Source organism: Alternaria metachromatica (genome assembly GCF_023757995.1).
Source record: "Alternaria metachromatica strain BMP 0045 chromosome Unknown scaffold_21, whole genome shotgun sequence".
NCBI classification, from domain to species: domain Eukaryota; kingdom Fungi; phylum Ascomycota; class Dothideomycetes; order Pleosporales; family Pleosporaceae; genus Alternaria; species Alternaria metachromatica.
The window spans coordinates 81,519-102,991 of record NW_026055512.1 but is presented as its reverse complement, the minus strand read 5'-3'; the positions used below and the strand labels follow the sequence as shown (position 1 = coordinate 102,991).

At 52.1% G+C, this 21,473-nt stretch overlaps 4 protein-coding genes across 4 annotated transcripts; 3 read left to right on the top strand and 1 right to left on the bottom strand.

Moving 5' to 3' along the window:
* Nucleotides 1–392: 392 nt before the first annotated feature.
* J4E83_007926 (uncharacterized protein) lies at nucleotides 393–1,624 on the bottom strand (the record flags this gene model as incomplete). The annotated part of the gene is made up of 2 exons (XM_049334824.1): nucleotides 393–1,191; nucleotides 1,251–1,624. 2 exons carry the CDS (start codon nucleotides 1,622–1,624, stop codon nucleotides 393–395), a joined length of 1,173 nt encoding a protein of 390 aa, XP_049185975.1.
* A 2,926-nt stretch (nucleotides 1,625–4,550) lies between these two features.
* On the top strand, nucleotides 4,551–5,496 carry J4E83_007925 (uncharacterized protein; the record flags this gene model as incomplete). Its single annotated transcript, XM_049334823.1, has 2 exons — nucleotides 4,551–4,654; nucleotides 4,704–5,496. 2 exons carry the CDS (start codon nucleotides 4,551–4,553, stop codon nucleotides 5,494–5,496), a joined length of 897 nt encoding a protein of 298 aa, XP_049185974.1.
* A 2,997-nt stretch (nucleotides 5,497–8,493) lies between these two features.
* Nucleotides 8,494–10,775, top strand: J4E83_007924 (uncharacterized protein; the record flags this gene model as incomplete). Its single annotated transcript, XM_049334822.1, has 3 exons — nucleotides 8,494–8,788; nucleotides 8,839–10,347; nucleotides 10,399–10,775. 3 exons carry the CDS (start codon nucleotides 8,494–8,496, stop codon nucleotides 10,773–10,775), a joined length of 2,181 nt encoding a protein of 726 aa, XP_049185973.1.
* A 1,738-nt stretch (nucleotides 10,776–12,513) lies between these two features.
* J4E83_007923 (uncharacterized protein) lies at nucleotides 12,514–13,582 on the top strand (the record flags this gene model as incomplete). Its single annotated transcript, XM_049334821.1, has 2 exons — nucleotides 12,514–13,229; nucleotides 13,351–13,582. 2 exons carry the CDS (start codon nucleotides 12,514–12,516, stop codon nucleotides 13,580–13,582), a joined length of 948 nt encoding a protein of 315 aa, XP_049185972.1.
* Nucleotides 13,583–21,473: the final 7,891 nt, after the last annotated feature.

The following is a 21,473-nucleotide window of genomic DNA, read 5'->3' as shown; positions in this document are numbered from 1 at the left end:
TATTGCTTCAACGCGCTGGTCTTCGGGATGCGACGTGGGCAAAAAAGAAGGCAAAAACATACAACAGCGGGGATTCGCTAGTGGTCACCCACCTAACTACTAATCCGCCGGTACACTGCTTGTATATGGCTGAGCGGACGGGAAGCCTAATTCTCAGTGTCCTATGGTCGTATGTGCAAGAATGGATTGATGGTTGGCAATATATTGGCAGATGCACGGGAGCGGTGGAGGAAAACGAGATTGGACGCCATTCCCCGCTGCAACTACAACGCTCTCGCACTGCAGCTTTGCTACGCCTGGTCAGTGGCACGGTGTAGGACGACTAGTAGACTCGATTGTTCATATTATACCCATTTCTCGTTTATGATGTAAAGTCTTCTCTGTCCCTCCAACTACTTCTGTAATACCGGCCATCCCTTGACGTACTTGATCGGGTTCCATCCCAGAAACTTGAAGTTGTCCCGGTACAACGGGTCGAATGTCGTGTTGACGTAATGGTAGTATAGCACATCGCTTCCGCGATAGTCGGAAACCACCGCCTGTCCTCCGGGTGCGTAGGTGTTGCCGTGACTGCCGTAGACCATGCTTCCGCCACCCTCGGCGAGATCTTTTCCATTGCGGTCCACGAAAGGTCCGCGGGGCGACTTTGAGCGGCCGACAAAGATGGTGTACTCAGCTCCAGGCGGAGGCAGCGCAGCGGGATTGTAGCCGCAGCACAGGCCCGCTGAGTACCAGAGGTAGTAGAAACCTTGCTCTTTGTTGTAGTTGATATACGGAGCTTCCTCGGCTGATGCGCCACCCCAGGAAAGAGACATGTTCGCGTACGCCTGCTCCTTAGTCGGTAGGGCGGGATCGTAGGTATAGCTCAGCTGACGGGCAGTGGGGATCTTGACGGATTTGAGATCCTTGGTCAACTCGAACTGCCAGAGATTGGCCCACCAGGAGCCGTAGGAGAGATAGCTTTTGCCGGTCTTGGCGTCTTGGATGAAAGCCGCGTCGATGGTGTTGGTCTTACTCAGCGGGAAGGGAGCGTCCGTGCTGTTGGAGGATACAACCATGCCATGGTCGGTCCAGGATCCGTTCTGTAACGTTTTCGAGGTGGCCAGCCCGATGAAGGACTCTGAGACACCGAAGTCGGAGACGGTGTAGTAGCAGTAATAGGTATCGCCGACCTTGTGAACATCCGGGGCCCTGCATTATAGTGTTAGTACACAACTCCTTGTTGTATTTGCAAAGTAGCTGCCTCTTACCAAAGACGGTTTGCCTGAGCGGGATCATCAATGCTGCCAGGCGGCTCCAGAACTTGAGCGACAACCTCCCAGTACCCTTCCAGGCTGTTCTTCTTCGAAGCACGGGAGGTGGTTGCCAAGCCATGAGAGGAGAATGAGTAGTAGTGGCCGTCTGGTCCGAGCACAATACTTGGGTCGTGGATGTGGACACCACCAAGCGTGCCGTTCAAGTCCTGACCTGTGATCTTGCGAGGCGCGGGCCAGTATTCCCTGGAGTAGGGGTCCTTGACTGGTTTGGGCGAGTTGTAAGATGGCGAAGGAGCGGCGAAGGCCGAGGTAAAGAGAGATGAGAACCCTAAGGCGAGAGCCGTGAGGCTAGCTTTAGTGGAGGACATCCTGGGTAGAAAGCGAGCTGGTGCGGAGATAAACCTCGGTGATGGTCGGGAAACCTCCTTTTCTTATATAGCATACCGCCATCCGTCTATGATGCGGATCTGTCTTTCGCGCCTGGGCATATCTTGTGTGCCATGCAGACCAACGGCGCATCATACTGCCCTTACAGCGACACCCTTGTCGCGTACCACGATCCGTCCGGTCGGGTAGTCTGAGATGAGTAACGGTTCCTGGAAAAGGAAGGCAAAGAACCACTCTCCGCAAGTGACGTTGCAAAGGTGGAGATGGAGCCTTGGGGTTCGAAGTTTACGGGATGCGGAGGATTTCGTTCGCTCGAATCAACGGCCAGCAAAACCTGCTAGTGGGGCCTAAAGTTGGCGACCTCTCGTCGTCTTTAGACCCTGACATTCGGAGAGCGCAGACGAGAACGGTATGCGCAGCAACGGCAGTATAATCTGCGAACAAGAGTCGGGATGTTGTGGGGAACGGGAGACAGGCTGGTCGCTAGTCTTCTGTAGCCACGAGGACCTTGCCGTTCCAATCTCCCCATCTGATATCTTCCGGCCGAAAGCGGACTCGAGAACGGATAGCGATGCATGCAACGAAGCCTTGAAGTACAATCGGAATAAGCGAGAGGATAAGTTGTCGCTATTTTGATGATTCTTCAGTGATTTTCACGTCTTTTGAGATGCAGAGCGGATGGACCGTGTGGCGGGCACGGACCTTCCACTAGCGGGGTTTGTAGATCGATGCCAGCCTGAGTCTGGCCGTGGCTGATCGATTCGCAGTCTCATCACTCTACCATCACAAATCACCTCACGGGCATCGCATCGTTGCGACCACTCAATTCGTAAAGGCCAGATATATCAGTTCACAGAAAGTTCAGTAATGCCTTTCGACCCTTCCAAGGTTCCGTCAGGTCGACCTAGGCAGGGAACGAGCACAAGTAGGTGGCCTTAGCCGAGTCCATCTACTCAGCCTTGAGGCGCACCTACTCAGCCTTAAAGACATGCATTGCGCCCCTCGTGGGGCTGCACCAGTATAAAGCCTAACTGCAACATCAGAGCCAGCATCTGTCATGCTTCAAAATTATCTGTCGACTCGCCATTTGCATCTTGCGAGACTTTGACATTACAAGCAGCATTCAGCATGATCGATATCGCTTTCCCAAAACTGCGCGATGACTGGAGCTTCGACGTCGTCAACATCCTAGCCTTCTTAGGCGAGCATAACATCGAAGCTTGCAGCCAGCAGATCTGCATGTCGTGGACGTGCTTCCTACCACGACTGATACCCGCGCCTCAGGGTCTCCTTGCGCGACGACCAAGGAAACTTGAATCCGAAGAGGATACACCTGTGATAGGGATTCATACAGGCGTTACCAGGCCTGGCTTACACTATTTCGGTCGAATGTTATACACGGATTGGCCTGAGCTACCACCATTCACGACACGTGTAGTGAAGATACGGTGGGATCCCGAGAACGAAGATAGAAGCCTCAGAAGACGTCCACTTCGACCAAGATTGTTCGCGCCAATGAACACGATCGCTATCTTCAGCTGCGCATTGAGCTTTGGACTGGCAGCATGGGCTCTTGTGCTTGGGGATGCAGTCGCACTTACTGGTATCCTGGTCATGAGTTTTACGACACCTCTACTCTGTGTTGGGATGCGTTGGACGCCATGTATTCTGCCTGTTATGCCGAAAAGTGCTGAATCGCCACCAGGTACGGTTGTCATCAAATCTCCAAACGGATCCTTCACGGCTGTGGAATGCGACGAGCAGATCGGGCGTCTTCTTTACTTCCACCCTGATACCATCGACTATGCGGTCAGCTCCTTCACGGGGCGCGGCTTGAGCGGGACCGTGGGTGGGCTTACACTTGTGGGCTCCATTGTACTATTCGGTAATGCCGTATGGACAATGAAAGCAGCACTTGCTGTCACATATACGGTCTTAAATATTTTATATTGGATCGCCGCAATTCTTCCGCTCCGCTTGTCGTGGCACATCGATCTGGAATTAGATCCACCACAAACCACTAAACATGAATGTTGGACACAATGCCTTTGGACAACCATCTACACTACACAGAAGATTGACTGGGCAAGGGAATGGGTGCCAAGGACTGATGCGTGGGACCAGTGGCTGAAAGAAGCACAACACATGAGTAAATGCGTGCAACGACCCGAAGACTGGGATGCGCTGGGAGCAATGATGGACTTTAAGGAAAGGCCAAAGATTCAGCAGGAAGACTAGCTAGACATACAGTGGTATATGGAAGAATGAGGGGGGTAATTCAGGCAATTGCGATACTGCTACGCGGGTAGAAGAGAATGAGCCTCGCGGTTGCTTAGTATTCGCTACAACCCAAGAGCTTTCGAAACCATTGCTGACCCACGCTAATATCCTCTTGCAGGCAAGGGAGTTGGATAGATATCAAGATGTTCAGTAAGGCGCGTAGTACAGGCCAAACCAAGATCCAGGCAATGATCACGTGCGACACCGGAATGGACAGTCATACGATCAGCAATGTCCATGTCTGTCTCGTATCAAAATCCGGAGCGGGCCTTCGTCGGCCGATTACACCACCCCGTCATCGCTCGAGCCCTGCCAAGACACGACCCAAGATACTGTACGGTTAAACGTCGCGGACGCTACATATCAGGAGTTGAATCTATGACTGGTTCCGTTAGTCAGTCGTGTGTTCTCCCAATTGTGGACGGGTATTTAGCGGGTTACGATACCCGGGTATCTATCTTCAGGATGGCAAGATTTTCGAGCTATGAAGGATCTACTGGAGGCTGGGCGAAGCTTGTCAGCATCCAGATTGCGGAGATCGGAGATTAGTATAACTACGTGCCAGCTCCCTCAGTTTTCACAGTTTTCATTGTGAGTTGAATAGCGGCGGTTGGAAAGTTCGTCACAATGGTGAACCCTACCTCAGTGCTCGTCGCAGCTTCCTTGCTCATCAACCCTCTTGTCGCGGCTTCGAGTGGAAAAAGCGAATATGTCGCCGAATACTCTCCCAAGTAATGCTATACCCGCAATCTTGCAGTCAACCATACTCATCTCCCACAGCTACTCAACACCAGCGTCATACAGCAACATCACATCTATCCTCGACAAAATCCAGACACGCGGCTACCTAAAAGTCGGCACAACCGGAGACTACAAGCCCTTCTCCTACAAAGTAACAAACCAAACCGCGCTTCCTGCCACACCTGTCATTAACACGACCTACATCGGCGCCGATATCGACTTAGCGCAGTCGCTTTCCAACTCGCTCGGCCTTCCACGTCCAGTTGAGTTCGTTCCTACCATCTGGGCGAACATCACCACGGACCTCGTAGCGCAGAAGTTCGATGTCGCCATGAGCGGCGTTAGCATAACCTTGGCTCGCGCACAGAAGGTCTTCTTTTCTACTGCGATTCAACGCGTGGGTAAGGCGGCCTGCGTGCGGTGCGCAGATCTAGAAAAGTTCTCGTCGTTGGAGGCTATTGATACTGCTGGTGTTAAAGTTGCGGTCAATCCGGGTGGCACGAACGAAGCATTTGATCGCGCGAATCTGAAGGCCGCTACTATTGTTCTGGTGCAGGACAACAATGCTGTTTACAAAGCTGTCATGGACGGTGATGCCGATGCGATGATTAGCGATATCATCGAGGTTGAGTTGCAGGTTCGGTTGCATCCTGATGTGCTGTGCATTGTCAATCCGAACGCCGCATTCACGTTCGAAGAGCTGGGTTATATGGTTGGACGGGATGTTGTGTGGAAGCAGTATCTGGATATGTTTGTGCACATTCAACTTGGAAGTGGTGGGTGGAATCGTACGCTGGAGAAATGGATGTCGTATAAATGGCCTTCAGTATAGTTGAGTATGTACAAGACAGCTATCGATGAAGGATAAACCTATAGCTGCTCAACCATGAAGGCCGGAAATGTAAGGTCATTAGCTATACCAGACGCAATAGGAAGCGGGTTATAAAGCCAGAGATGTTATATCCGATACTGAATGATGATAGTGATGGCTGCATTTGCGTAAGCACTAGAACCACCGTGCTTACTGCGTACCGCCTGTAGCATCACTCATTGGCCGGTCAAAACGCCTCTCAGTATCTTTACGCCACATCCGAGGTGTTTTGGCGATGGCGGCGATGACGCGTTTCTGGGTCTGAACTGGTCAACGACACCTCCATCTTCACAACACAACCCTTGTTTGACAATAGCCATCTTTAGGAGGGTGGCCGCAAATGACAACCAAACAAATGGAAGAAGCCGCCCGGGATGACCCAAACCCCCTCCTCTGGCATATGTCCGTCAACAGAGACAGCAACTCCACCATTCTGTTCATACACGGCGCCTTTGTAGACGCTCACGATTGGAATCTTGTCGTGCCCCACGTACAGGCCTACCATCTTCTTCTCCCAGACTGCCCTGGACACGGTCGCTCGTCGCACATACCGTTTTCTATCGAGACATCCGCAGAGCATATCGCGCGTCTGATAGAGGCAGAAGCCATCAGCGGTCGAGCCCACGTTGTTGGCCACAGTCTCGGTGCTTCTATCGCTGTCTGCCTTGCTGCCGGCTACCCTCATGTCGTTGAGTCGTTGTTCGTCTCTGAATACAGCGAAGCACCTGTCTCCAAAGCTCCGCTACTGCCTTATCTGCTCTGGGCCTCCAATCGCATGGAAAATGCTGTCCCACGACCTTGGATTCGCTGGCTCATGGATGGTACAGATCTCCGCCGCACAAACAGTCCTTCATTATCGCTTTGCACACAGATCGCGCAAAGCGACAGCGCGGCGGCGCGACTGCACCCATGGTATGCACGAACCCTGATCATTGTCGCTGGGAAGGGTGGGCTGGTTCCATCTAACGATAGCCCGGAGGCTGCTCGCAAACTTGCCAATATTAGCAAAGAGAACAACGTTTCGACTCTTGCTTATACGCATCCAGGTATGAGACATCCTTGGAACAGGCAAAACCCTGGTCTTTGGGCGGAGACTGTTGTAGCGTGGGTAGAGGGGAAGGACGTTCCAGCTGGATTTGTGCCACTGTAGGCACTTCAGGAAGACAAGTGATACTTCTGCTTCGCGTTGATAGCAGCGATGATTCACTGGTTGTGGAAGGTATAGCATGTGGATGCGTAAGAAGAAGGCACGGCCTCGCTCGCTAGCTCACGTGACGGAATGCATCTACAGTGACGTTCATCGTTGCCAGAGTGCACCTTCATCTCGTCAAACATGATCCCGATCTGTTGCGACCGACGGAACGGAGATGAGAGGTATAATCCAGAGCGCTATACCCAGGTAGTGAAGGAGCGATACTGGCGCGTATGAAATTGCACGTGAGATTGCACCAACATGGGCGGATGATCAGGCCCCCGAACCTGCATGGGAAAGATAGAAGGAAAACGAACCGACAATGAAAGCAGTGAAGACGTCTCTGCGTGAGGTTTGCACATGGCTATAGTGTGGCGCGCAACCGTGGTGGCTGTTGTGTCGGTCTTGGTGGTCTCACTGTGCAGATGACGAGGGCGCCTGGCCACGGCTGATGTGACGGCTCGCGGGTGCTGGGGCTAGTGATCGGCTTAATCACGCAGCTCTCGCGGTCTCGAAGCCTTCAAAGTTTCTAGACCGCGCAACTACCAGACGCCGATCGCATAGCACAAACACAAAGACAGAAGGTGTAGAATAGCTCCTCTTCTAACTGCAGCACGTTTGTCTCCTTTCAAAGGGGTACCGTCATCACAACAAAGACAGATGCAGACTGTTGAACCACAACAAAAGTATTTCGGGCCTACAGTATACGAGGGAACGTCATCCCTCGATGCAGCACTTGGTCTCTTTGGGCAGCTGCAGTGTTCAAATTCTCACCTAGTGGCCGAGCATCTATTTTTACCACCCTGGGGTGTTGCACAGCCACGCTGGCGCCGTCCATGGGGTCATCGGCGTAGGCTACCAAAGTGAATTTGATGATGATGAACTCCTATCATTTTGTGTGCACAAGAGATGATGATGGCGAGATAAGCTCTTTGTGCACGGCTTGAAGCTTCAGGCAGTTCTGCGACTCCGCATCGATGACACGATGGTTGACTTGGCGACGGCAACGGTCTCGAGCGGACCGGGGTAGTTTGATAGGCCCGCCTTGCACGGCAGCAGTCTTCAGCTGCCAGTATACGACAGTAGTGGTGTACTGGCGTGTGAGGGCAGTGTGTCTCGCAGTAGCAGCAGATAGTGATGACCTAGCGATAAAAAGCATTCCTTCCCCAGCTCGCGCAAGAGTCCCTGACAGCTCCCCATCGTCAACCCCATCTGCATCCCATCGTGTTCTCGAACGCGGCCCAACAACCATCTTCCTTCGATAGCGTCGGATCCAGCGACTGCGCCATCGCGGGATTAATCGAGGCTAGCGCCGCGCGTCCCTTCCTGATTGGATTGAACCCCCTTGGCTGTCGCCGCACGGTTTCAGAAGAGAGGCAGATTACCGGCTTCAGCGCCTCGTCCTCATTTCAACCACATCGCTCCCTCGTTCGTCAGTCGTTTCACTTTTGCGTCCCTCGTACCTGCCGACTCGACCCCAAACCCTCTTCCTGGCTCGCCGCTTCCTCGACGCGCCTTCCCTCTGGACGCTGCCTTTGTTTACCGCTTTCCATCAGGCACGAGAAAGGTTGAACCTGCGGCCGACCCCCGTTTAATCTACTGCTTGTTTCTTTTGCTACACTCGCTTTTGTCAGCAACCACCCGCGCATACCAACGTCGCCCGACCCTTCGCTGCTGCGACCGTCGCTCGCTGTCGACACCCGCACCTCGAGAACGCCCCCGGGCGCACAACACCGATAATGAGGCCCCACGCGACATACTCGGCCATGCTCGCACCTTTTATATTACTGGCATCGGCGCCACTGAGCGTACTGGCTGCCGACATTCTCAAGACCAACGGTTTCAGCTCCTGTCTGGAAGGCACAGGAGACATCAAGGTCAACAAGCTGAACATCGAGTTCGACCGCTCCATCAAGAAGGTCAAATTCGATGTGTCCGGCACCAACGAGGTTGAGCAGAAGGTCATGGCAATCCTTACCGTAAACGCATACGGCAGAGAATTGTACAACAAAGAGTTCGACCCTTGCGATGGCGAATACAAGGTCGACCAGCTATGTCCAGGTACGCACAAGCGATGATATGCGCATAACGTACAAGCTAACATGTAGCAGTTCCCAAGGGCACTTTCGGCGCACAGGGCGAGCAGAGCATCCCCGACAGCATCATGTCCCAAATCCCCAGCATCGCCTTCAACATTCCCGACATCGACAGTCAAGCCAGGATGCAGCTCAAGGCCAAAGATGGAGGCAAGGACCTGGCCTGTATCACCTCTCAAGTCAGCAACGGACAATCACTTTCCACCGCAGGAGTACAATACATTGCCGCTGGCATTGCTGGAGCTGCCTTGGCTGTTACTGGTCTGGCTTCGCTCGCTGGCGCTGGACACCCTGGTGCGGCGCAGTCCAGTCCTACCTTCGGCGACGTCATCGGATGGTTCCAGGCCATGGCTTTGAACGGCATGATGAGCGCTGACGTCCCTGGTGTATACCGCAGCTGGTCCCAGAACTTTGCCTTTAGCACCGGTCTTATCTACTGGGAGGGAATGCAGCACTCCATCGACAACTTCCGTAAGAGCACCGGCGGCAACCTCACCCAGAGCAGTGTCGAATTTCTCAAGAACGCTACCCTCGTACACGTGGACCAGAACATGACCTTGACCAAGCGCAGCTTTGACGTCCTGTTCGCTCGCGACGAATTGAACACGAACGTCAACGATACTGCCGAAGAGGGAGGTGACAACAAGGTCATTGTCTACGCGAAGGACATGCAGGGCTTCATCCAGGAGTACACCATCCCCGATCGTAACGCCTTCATGACAGTACTACTCATCTTCGCCATCATCATCGCTGCCATCACCGTTGGTATCCTCCTTTTCAAGGTCATTCTGGAGACATGGGCACTGTTCGGCAGCTTTCCGAAGAAACTGACTAGCTTCCGCAAGCGATACTGGTGGACCCTGGCTAAGACAATCACCCAGTTGGTCCTCCTGCTCTACGGTATCTGGGTTCTCTACTGTGTCTACCAATTCAAGAACGGAGACTCGTGGGCTGTCAAAACACTCGCTGGTGTGACTCTAGCTGCATTCACCGGAGTCTTGGCCTTCTTTACCTGGAAGATCTGGAGCACTGCGGACAAGTTCAAGAAGATGGAGGGAAAGCCCGACGCTCTCTACGAAGACAAGGAGATTTGGCGCAAGTACAGCATGTTCTACGAGAACTACAAGAAGAGCTACTGGTGGATCTTCGTACCGGCCATCATTTTCATGTTCGCTCGTGGTTGCGTTATCGCAGGAGCAGATGGCCACGGTCTCGCACAGGCTGCTGGTCAACTCATCGTCGAGTCGCTTCTTCTTGTCATGCTTCTCTGGGCTCGTCCGTACACGCTCAAGTCTAGCACCTGGATTAACATTACCATCTCGGTCGTTCGCGTCTTGTCGGTCGTCTGCATTTTGGTCTTCGTCGAAGAACTTGGCATGAGCCAGACCACTAAGACCGTCACCGGTCTGGTCCTCGTCGTTGTGCAGGCGTCCCTCACTGGCGTTCTTGCTATCCTCATTGCAGTCAACGCGATCATTATCTGCTGCAAGGAGAATCCTCACCGTAAGAAGAGAAAGGCAGCTGGTAAGTCTTTTCCACCCCTTGCTTGCCAACACCATCTAACAGCCCCTGCAGAGAAGGCTCGTGACCTCGACACCCTTACTCCGCTCGACGCACGCAACTCGCTACTCATGGACCCCCAAGAGTACAAGCGAACCTCCCTTCCATCGCCGTTCGGTCCCCGCACCGCCGGCTACGACCGCGTTCCTCTCGCGGATCAGAACACCGCATACAACGGTCCCGGTGGTCGTTCATTCGGTGACGACCAAGGACACTTGCTCGCCGATGCATCCACATTCGGTCGCACAGCAACGCATGAGCGGAACTTGAGTCGCGAAAGCAGTCCAGGGCGCGAGGCGGATGTTGGCTTCCACCAACCACCCGGCTACGTGGCCAACGCGCCATGGCAGCCTCAACAACCACGGGGCCCTCCTGGTCCCTATGCCTACTAAGCCAATAACCTTTTGAGTCATCCAAGAGCGAAGACCTAAAGAAGCGAAACATCTCGCCATCTAGGCATAATCTCCTATTTGTTTTGTTCCTATGTCTGCATCGCGGTGGTCGCATTTGGCAAACCATAGAGCGGTCAAACCATATCCTCAGCCATCTATCTCCCGCACACGGACCGGGCCATACCTGCGCTCCACGTCTGTGTATTTACGAATCTTTCCTTGTGTTCATCGAGTTTTTTTGTGTAAAGAAAGATCTGATACAAGCTCTTGTAATCTCATGCAAAGCGGTAAGCCTGGGGCTCGCGCACACATACCACTATCTTTTCTGCTATATCGTCAAGGTGGAGTGAAGGAGAAGAAGGTTGGAAAAGGGATGGAGTGAGGGGAGTTGGATCTGGAATGGGAACGGCAATGTGAACTAGGATGTAGCGAAAGATGTAAATACCAATACCCAACTGTTATATCGCTGTTTCATGTACCTCTCCGTGGTTGTGAGTGATGCCTGCCCAGAGTATGCCATGTCTTGAGATCTTACTACACGCGGCTCGGCGGCACTTGGCCTAGAATCGTCCAGAGCACGTGCGATCTTAACTCTCGCCGATAAGCCCTGCAGGCAGAGAGCTACCCAGCCGGCCAGCTGAACACTCGCTGCAGCCCCAAAATGTTGGGACACACTTCGCATGCGCCACCCCTGAGCCAATACATCCTAGCGACGTACCTTGCCTGAGCTGCGACATGTAGTATCTGAACGAAGAGAACGACGCAAAACTCTCCACCGCCCGACGCAGATTTGTACCTGCCGATCCCTCAGATCGCTCGATGTAAATCCTTATTCCATCACCCTCGTCCCACCTAAAAACCACGCTTTTCCCGCCGAACGCCTCCGGCAAAGTCGATCTCCCGAGAATTTACTTTGGGTCGTGCCTTGTCCCCTTTTGTGGCGCGGGCTTATGGGGCGCTTGTACCTGCGTCACGGCAGGCGTCACCACGAGTTCCAAAACCTACCTAGCACGACGCCACTACGCTTTTCTGAGCGGCGCGGCAGCAATCTAGCCGGCTCCCAAGATGCCGGCTTATCTCTTTTCGATAGATGCTAACAGCCATGGTGCAGGTGTAGCGTGGGTGGGCGGTGGGGTTATATTGTTATCTCCAGCCTGGTAGCGCACCTAGGCATCTCTTTTCTGAAGTACCTGAGTTCGTGACGTTTGACGGCGTTGGAAGCTAACAATATTTTGACTCGTACGGGTATCTATCTAGGAAGGAGCGCGCTTGCTGTGTAACTGATCGTTCGTTTCCTGTTCTCTTTTCCCGGACTTCTGGACTTGTATACGATACCCGGCTTGTTGATTGTCTCGCCTTGGCCCGGTTGCAAAGGCGCTTTTGTGGCTTGCGTAACGACTCGCTTTCGAGGTTTCTCCTGACAGCTTTGGAAATTTTTCGTTGCTGAGCTGGCTAGAAGAGTTGGAAATTTCCTGGAAGGTACTCTTGTTTCGTTACCTACCTGATCGCCTCCAGTTGTCTACTTCGTCTTTGCCCATTGCGACGAGCAAAGAGGTATCTTGAGGTGTCCCTGATCAGCGACATCCAATCGCACGGCGACCCAACAATCAGCAACGGACCCCTTCGCGGCCTATCTTCGTATCGCTGGTACCGAACACCCAGATCCACTTCCAAAAAAGTCGGATTTCATACATCGCTACGTCCGAGAGCACTTCACCACACAAACCTCACAGCAAAGATGCGACGAACCGCGCTCCTCAGCGCCGCAACGGTGCTGCTCACGAGCACAACCTCGACGACCGCACAATCCACGGCCTCAACATCGTCAAAACGCGGTCTCGTCTACGTCCCTTCCGATGATCACCCAGACGACGACAAGATCTGGACAACGGGTCCCTCTCCTCCAACATGGTACTACAACTACCAAAAAGACCCCTCGTCCGCCTACAAAGATAACCCAGACATGCAATTCGTCCCCATGCTCTGGGGCGCCAGCGACAGCGACACCGGCACTCCCTTCCTCGACTCCGTGAAGCAACAGATCAAAGACGGAGCAAACATAACCGCCGTTCTCGGCTTCAACGAACCCGACGGCGGCCACAGCACCGGCGGTTCCAATCTCGCCGTTACCACCGCAGCCGCACGCTGGAAAGCCGAAATCGAGCCGCTCAAGGAACTCGGCATCAAACTAGGCGCACCGGGTGTCACAGGCGCAGAGTCTGGATGGCAGTGGTTAGAGAACTTCTTCAACGAGTGCGACGGCGGGTGTAACCCCGACTTCATCCCTGTGCACTGGTATGGCAATTTCGAGGGTATGATGAGCCATATTGGACGCGTTACGACAATGTGGCCGAATATGACGGTGTGGGTTACGGAGTATGGGTATCCGAATCAGCCGCTTGAGGAGACGCAGAGTTTCTACAATATGAGTGCGCAGAGCTTTGATAGTTGGCCGTGAGTCTCTCTGTTTCTCTTTCCTTCTCCGTTAGGCTTGGTGGCCGGCACTTCTGCGAAGGGCTAAGAGCGACTTGCGACATTTACTGGAGAGATGGACAGAGGCTAACATGAGTCCCAGAAACATCACACACTACTCCTACTTCGGCGCCTTCCGTTCCGATGTCAGCAACGTGGGCGCAAACGCTGCTATGCTTACCCAGGACGGCGAGTTGACGGATATCGGATCGTGGTATATGGGTGGTGCAGCTACGAACAACATTCCCGAGGCTTCTGGTGCATCGGCGGTGGGAGCTGAGCCAGCTACCTTTGCCCTCAGCTTGGTAGCAATGGCGTTTTTCTACCTTGCATAGAGCTTTCCGGTTCTGAGATCTGGGTTATTGGCATAAAGCATTCGTATACTAGTAGTGTAACATAAGCCATCGCATATGCGAGCATGCCCGCATTTTCATAAGGATCTAAAGACAGGGCAAGGTAGCTACAGTTGCAGACCCGAAAAATGATGCGGATCTCTCTTCTGAACCATTCGCTCTTTCGTATTCACTTTGATAGGCTGTTAGTAACTCTAAAGACAATGTGATTGCGAAATCTGCGGTTGTCAAAACGCGGTTGGCCTATCACCTAAAATTACATGTCGCCATTACACACGTTCGTCGATAGAAGGTGTGGTAAGGCTGAATCCTCAGCTGGTGCTAGAAGGCTACCTTAGTAAGCCAACCACGAGCTTTCGCTACGAGCTGAGAAGTGTAGGCTAATGAGCATCTGCCACCGGCCTCGCGATGCGCTAATCATAGCGACGATAACTCACAGCTCATGACATCAGGAGATGCTATCGCCGTATAGTTCCTAAGAATAACATCAGGCTGAACACCGGTGAGCAGTAGTATGCACATGTGAGCCGGACTGAGATGGCCGGTCAGACTGATTCTCCTCGGCTTCTGGGTACGACGTGGGTTTGAACGCCATCATAGCAAAATACAAGGCTCCTAAGGTCTGTCGCCATGATGTCAGACGGATCTCCAATACTACCCCGCATCCGGTCGCGAGGCCCTTTCCGTACAATAGTAAGCATGCAGATGATTGGACAGCACTGGGGCTGTTAAGTAGGATTCGAAAGGCCGTTAACAAGTCAACAGTGGGGAGATCACTGATCACTCGACTCGACTCGACTCGTGTCGCCATGGCACGAGAGTACCAAGACGGAGATACCGAACAACCAACTAGCGGGCTAATTCCTGGCAGTGATCCAGAACGCGGCGAACCTTCCAGAACGTCCTCACAGCACGGTGTCACAAACCAGGATGGACCCCAGGTCGAACTTAGGAAGCTTCGCTTCTACGACGAACACAAGAATGTTCCTTCATACCGTGCGAGGGAAATGCCTTACGAAGCTAACCACAAAAAAATTGGGCAAGGAGCCTACGCGACAGTCTATGAGACAACGATTAGAGGCGGCTGTTATCGCATAGATGAAGGGCTTACCACGACCGTAAGAAATGCCTCGAATTTGTACGGTGCACATCTGATCTGTTACGCAGGGAACGAAAATTGCAAGAAAAGAATTCTCGGAAGGGCGAGCGAAGGAGGATTTCCTGGCCGAGAACAGGACATGTATCGCGTTCCAGAAGACCACGGCAGGATTTCCCCAGACCATTGTAACTCCGTTATTTAGCTATGCCATTAAAGACGAAGATGGAGAGATGAAGTACAACATTGGCTTTGAGCTTGCGGCATGCGATTTGAAGACTTGGTTATCGAAAGAACGTCATTTTCCTAATGGCAAGAAGTCACGAAGAATCGCGAATATCCACCGTATGTTCAAGCTCAGCGAGGGTTTAAAGTGGCTCACCAACACAATCACCAAGACGAATGGGACTTTGGAATACCAGAAGATACTACATCTCGACTTGCACTGGAAGAACATATTGGTGTTTGAGGATGAGGAAGAGGAATTTATCTTCAAGATAGGCGACTTTGGAAATGCCAAGAGAGTACAAGGCTCGGAAGACAGACAAGATACCAGAGCCGCAACGCCTGCAGGCTTTCACGGTCAATTCTCAGCCCCCGAATCAAAGCCGGAAGAGACAAGTGACATCTGGTCCTTTGGATGCAACTTGTTACTGGTCTTGATATACAACTACCATGGACTCGGAGGCATCAATGAGTTCTTAGCAAGTCTGCTGCGAAACACCTCTCGTGACTGGTTCTATGATAGCAAGACAGGTAAGGCGAGCAACGAGACGGCACATTGCATAGAGCACCTTCGAAGACATGTCAAAAACCATCTTGATCGACCAATCACTCTCGGAATACTTGAGCTACTACGAGACAAGATACTAGTACCCTCTGAATCACGACTGAAGATTGATAGACTCGTAGACGAGTTGGTGCTTTGTTTAAATGCAACACACACTGTCGAACCACATATCGTGATGGAGAGAAAACACGAGGAATATCGACACTGTGCGCATGCGCCTGGAGGGAATTTCGAAATGTATTTCCACGATTGGCAAAAACACACCATGAGCGTTTGGATCTGGAACGCTGGGTCGGCCTCAAGACTACCGTTTCTAGAGCCCATTGCCGTACCCCAACCAATCCCTGCAAATGCCAAGTGGGTTCGCATCTATCCCACCTCATCTTGCTGCGGCAATCAACATATCTGCCAGGTCATCACGGGTCCACGCACTCTTGAGGTTAGTGTATTCCAAGTGGATATATCTTCAAAGTACTGAGGGTCGCACAGGTACTGTTGTATCAGTTGCCGAAGGACGCCATGCAACCTGTTATGAGAGAGTTTATCGTATTGACACACATCAAGAATGTCACACACGTTGCATTAGCACCCAGTGCTAAATACATCGCCATCGATGAAGACCTTCGGCTGCGACTTTATGACACGGAAGCGTTGCTGAGAAATATGAAAATGTAAGCATCTACTCTGTAATTCCTCCCTGTACAATGATACTGACCACGTGAAAGCATTGAGCAGATATCTGGAAGCGGTGAAATACCAGAGCACTTGTCATTGATTGGCGTCAACGGGGACAAGCTTGATCTCCTACACGAAGTCGGCGGCAAGCGCGCGAATTTCACCGAACGAACGGTGATGCTCCGCTTCTCTCCCGACAACGAGTATCTGTACCATGCACACCGGACTGTATCCTCACGATGTAGAGACAGCTCATTTGGTGAAGTTACCGTCGACGTCTGGTGCACTAAACACCGAAAACGGCTGCTGAGGTTCTCGCTGGACAAGCATGTAAGCTTAACTTACCCATGTTTCGTATCTGAGACCCTCGAAAAGTCGCTCATCAACATTTCGTCACACAGAAATCCAACACGGATGACTTGCTCATTGGCCTGACACCATTCCACAAAGACAGAGAGGTTTTGGTCGTTACCTGCTACAACAGGCTCTCGCGGTACAGCTTTGCCGAAGAAGATAAGAACCAGCCCCCAGTATTCATCGAGCCTCTGGAGGACAAGATTCTAGCCGTCTTGATCTCTCCAAACGATGACTTCGCCGTGCTTCTTAGTCAAAACGGACATCTGAGAGTACACATAATCGACCTCGGCAAAGGCCAGTTGAGGTACATCAGTCAACTCAACCTGTCTTCAACGCAGATGGATACTTTTTGTTTCGATCGACATTACGACGCGGCAAGTCTCATTGCCCGCGAAACCTTGTTGATCACCTACAAGAACGGCCAGTCAGTACACATCACTTTGCAGCCAGCTTTGGAGACGTGGCCATGGTCTTGATGATCCGCGAGCGCGAACACGAAGGGAGTAGAATAAGATCAAGATCAAGCAGTGACGACTACGTTTATTTGGCACTGCAACTATAATACAGCTTATTGATCAACCGAGTCTGTATCTCGCTGTCCTGGTTAAACATTCCCTCTTTCTCATCGTACTCAAATCTACATTTCTTTTTTATGAAGACATATCCACATAAAAGCATGATTGTCTATTCAGTCAGTCGTTGCAGGACGCGAAACAGGAATGCACTTACCATCAGGATGCTACTAAGGAGCTCTACCACGGTCGGATTGGCGTGATATGCTGCATAGTGACCACCTGCTAGAGTAGAGAGACATAGAAAGATCGCGATGCGATCGCAGCACCGCATGAGATTGTCGTTCTGGATAGCGTATGAAACAACACCCTTGAGATCGGCTTGCCTGTATAATTCAGGATATATCTTCACACTGTCACTATTAGTGAACAAGTTCCAAAAGAGCAGTTCCAGTCTAACTCACTGTCGATGAAAGCGCAGGTAAGTCAGATGTTGTACCATCCACACGATCAAGGCAGCAGAGGACGCAAGCTTGAACACAATATGGGTAATCTGAAAGCATTAGTACCTTTTGGGTATTTTGTTGACGGAAACTTACGGTGGGAGTAGCGCCCGGAATAGAGCAACTGATGAGTAGAAGCACAGCCGGTACCAAGATCGATACCAAGACTGACCTCCGAGCCCACGGGAAGGTGAGCTGGTCGCGTGCCTCGACCGTGTCGCTGCGTCCGTCGCGTTGTCCCGAGTACTCAATGAGCAGTTCATAGCGTGATCTCAATGTTTGATCGAGCAGAGAAATTTGTGCCGCCACGCATAAGGAGAGCAGCGTGACCTTCATCCAGAATCCTAAGCTCCCCGACGCTGCGTCTGAACTCAAAACATGAATTGGCGACTTATTGGTGGTCTCGTAGATTCCACCCGTAACATATGCAAAGGCAAAATGTGTAATGAATGCCAAGGAGAATGCGGACGCAGTAGGGTCTTCCAGGGAAGCTCGGTGCAAGGACGTTGGTTCTTCAGCAAACTGCGAAAAATTAGCACATGATGGAGTAGCGCAGATATGTACTTACAACGTTTCTTTCACGCTTCATATCGCTAGCGACTAGGGACATAGCTTCGGTACCAAAACAGAAGGGACAGAGCATGAACATTGCACTCAACGTTCGTATACCATAATTGTGACCCAGGTTCCCAGAGGAGACGGCGTCCCCCGGCGGCTCAAGCTTTATTGGCGAGTATACGCTAGAACCCCCAATGTGGATCGTGATGAATAGGAGCGTGAGAACGACCAGGAAGTTGAAGATTGCAAGCCCGCCTTGTAAGCGAATCAGCCACTGGTGCTTCATCTGTACTAGAAGCATAGGAGCAACAAGGGTGGCGATCAGGGCGAAGAAACGGCCAGCTCTGCCGCCTATAAGGGTGTCTGCGAGTGTAACAGTTTGCAGAACCAGACCAGCGTAACAGCACATGGATGTAACGAAGGCCGAACAGCCTGTGACGATTCCGAGCGGAGCGTCAACGTAGACTTTGGAGAAGTGTATAGTGCTGCATCGAATTCGCCAAATGAAGAGCATTCGCGCTCGGCTTCTGATGTTGGCCAATGCGATGAATCCCAACCAAAACAGAGCCATCAGCGTGCGGCCCCTTCCAGCGTGAGGCAATACTGGGCCAGCGATGCAAATCAATCCCAGCGCGACCACGCTGTTGTACACGAAGCAGAAGAGATGCTCCTCACTCAGTTCGCATAAAACCTTCATTGGCTCCTGACCTTGTTGAATGGCACTATCTGACCCTTGTTCTTGTAGCTTTGTGGAGTTCTGGCAAGCGTTGCCTGCGTCTCGTTCACGGCGAGGTAGATCTTCGAGGTATTTCGTCGTATTCGTCGTCGAGTCGGCGATTCGCTTTGTGTAGTGACTTGCCTTCTTTTTGAGGCTGTTGTATGTATGTCGGAGGTCGTGTGTAGCTCGTCTGCTCCGCTTCATCCTGGTGGCAGGAAGAAATGGTCGGTGGTGCAAAGCGGCGGCGCGATGATGCGATTCGAAGCGACAAGACGTCTTACACCGAAAGGCAAGCGTCAGGTAACCGTGGCAAACTGTCGTCTCTCAGGGCTACGGAAGCTGTCCGGGGAGTAGCTGTCGCGGCGTAGAGGTTGCATGGAGAAGAGAGCGGGCGTTGTATGGCTTATGACGCCGGGACGAACAAGGACCCCGTACGTAGGGGTAAGGCGATTGTCGGGTATCTGACTTGCGCCAATATTTGCAGAAGCGGACGGGTCCTCTATGGCGGGGGTTGTGACGAGTGAATCGTTGGGCGCGCAGGTGAGTGTTGTCTACCGATGGCACGCGCGATGGTCGTCGAGTCTCGAAGATGTTGCGATTAAGGTTAGGAAGCACAGTAGCAGTTGAAACAGTAGTAGTGGAGTGTAAGGAACCAAAGTAAAGGTGTGCTGGCGTTGAGGTAAAGTGCTTGGTGCAGACACTTTGAGGAGAAGAGTTGCCCCCGGGCATTGCCGAATCTCAACCGCACTAGTTGGCGCCAGCTCTTCTGCCCACCGCGAAAGGTCGAATGAAGCTCATAGAGACTACCTAGGTAGAGCACTGTTCTGATGCAGCTATTGCATTTAACTTGTTAGCCTTATGAAGCTATTCAAAGCATATAATCAGATCAAATGTTGATGTTGTGCGCTACATCATTGTTGCAAGGTGCGTGGCGCTGTGGCTCAGCACTCCAACGGATGACGACGTCACGCTTGCAAGCGTCACGAGTTCGCGAAGGTTCCGTGAGCGCGAGTTTCCGCTACACGACGACAACAATGATGCAGTATGAGCAGTACCATTTCTCCAACTAGACCGCTACAGAACCAGACTTTACCAAGGCAAAGCGCATCCTGGGCTAGTGTATACCTATCGAGCCCTGAATCCGCTGCAATCAGTTTGCGTGCAGCCGCGGGCGCTGCGGCCTGCCTCGCCTCGGCCTTGCCCAGATGCCCACTTTTGACACGCGGTCACGTGTCTTGGCGAAGGATTCCACCTGCCCAGGTGCCCAGGTGGGCAGGGCTGTCGATGTTCCGAGGTCCAGAATGTTCACGAACCTTCCACCAGGGTTCCCGATGACGTCGCAGCCGGATGCCGCGCTTCCCAGGGCCGGCATCATGAGAACTAATTAGCATCTTTCGCTTGGCTGGTGGTGCATATGCAGGGGACTGTGACGCCTCGCGCCATACGCTCATCCAGAGCTGCTGATAAGTCAGATAACGATGCGACTTGCGCAAACCTTCATGTTCGAACTGCAATCAGCTCGGTGTACGGGGACCCAGGGTCACACAGATCGTCATGACCTGTATGCATCCGGCCTCGGAAGTGTTCCGCAAACCCTCCAATCACTATCCTAGATGACACGTGAGATAAAGCAAAAGAAAAAAAGGGCTTGTTACAGCATCGGGTGGATGTACTGCCGATGCGCGATGAAGGCGCGTTGTCATTTCTATAAGTATGAGCTACTTCGAGCCCTCCATTATCTTGCTTTCCAGCCTGAACGCGAGGCGCATCATCCCGAGGTCTACACTCAGGTACGAGCTTTGCTTTGGTGTTAACCAGCGATACCGCTCACAGGTTCGTAATAGCACAGCAGGCAATACACAGCTGCACTTATACAACTGACGTCGCTGAATCATGTGTTGCCCTTGACCGTACAGCGCGACCGAGACTCCACCTCCAGTATCCAAGCGTTAAAAGAGTCAAAGGTAGGGCTAACCCGAAAAACAGCCATACAAAGGGCGAAGAAGTCCAACTGACCCCAGCTTCTTCTTGTGTGGTGAAAAAGCCCATTCCAAAAAAAGTCTGGATAGTGGTGATTAGCATGGACGGCGGAAGGGTTCCATGTCTAAGATCTCTCACTTACAGCCACGGAGGTAGATGGAAGGTATATTAGCGTCACGAGTGTAATCACCCGCATCGACGTACTATCCTTCACTGCCGATTTGTTGAGCATCAGCATCTGATCCGAGACTTCCTCTGCTGTGTGTTGACTCTTCAGACTGATTGTAGTCGACACCTGAAAGATTAGCCACTGTAGTCTCAGTGCGCGGATCCTATGACTTACGAGCTGATTAGTACTGCGTATCTTCTCCAATACGAATGCTACGTTGGCCTGATATGCTTCAAGTCGCCTAGTCAGATTACCAAGAGCACTCCTCGCCTTGGAATATGCCACTTCCGAAACTTGATCTTGCCGTAGAAAATGCTCGTTCAGATTATCTAGCTGAGCCACGAGTTTCAGTTGCGCGCCAAATATAGGCGGCAGTGTTGCTAGCCTCGTCTCGATGTTGTAGAGCTCCGACAAATCCTTGTACGTATCTTGAAATGGCATTGCGCTCTTGAAATCTAATGTAAGCGCAAGATCTGCCTGTATCGGTGAGCTAGGATACTATCAATCGACATGTG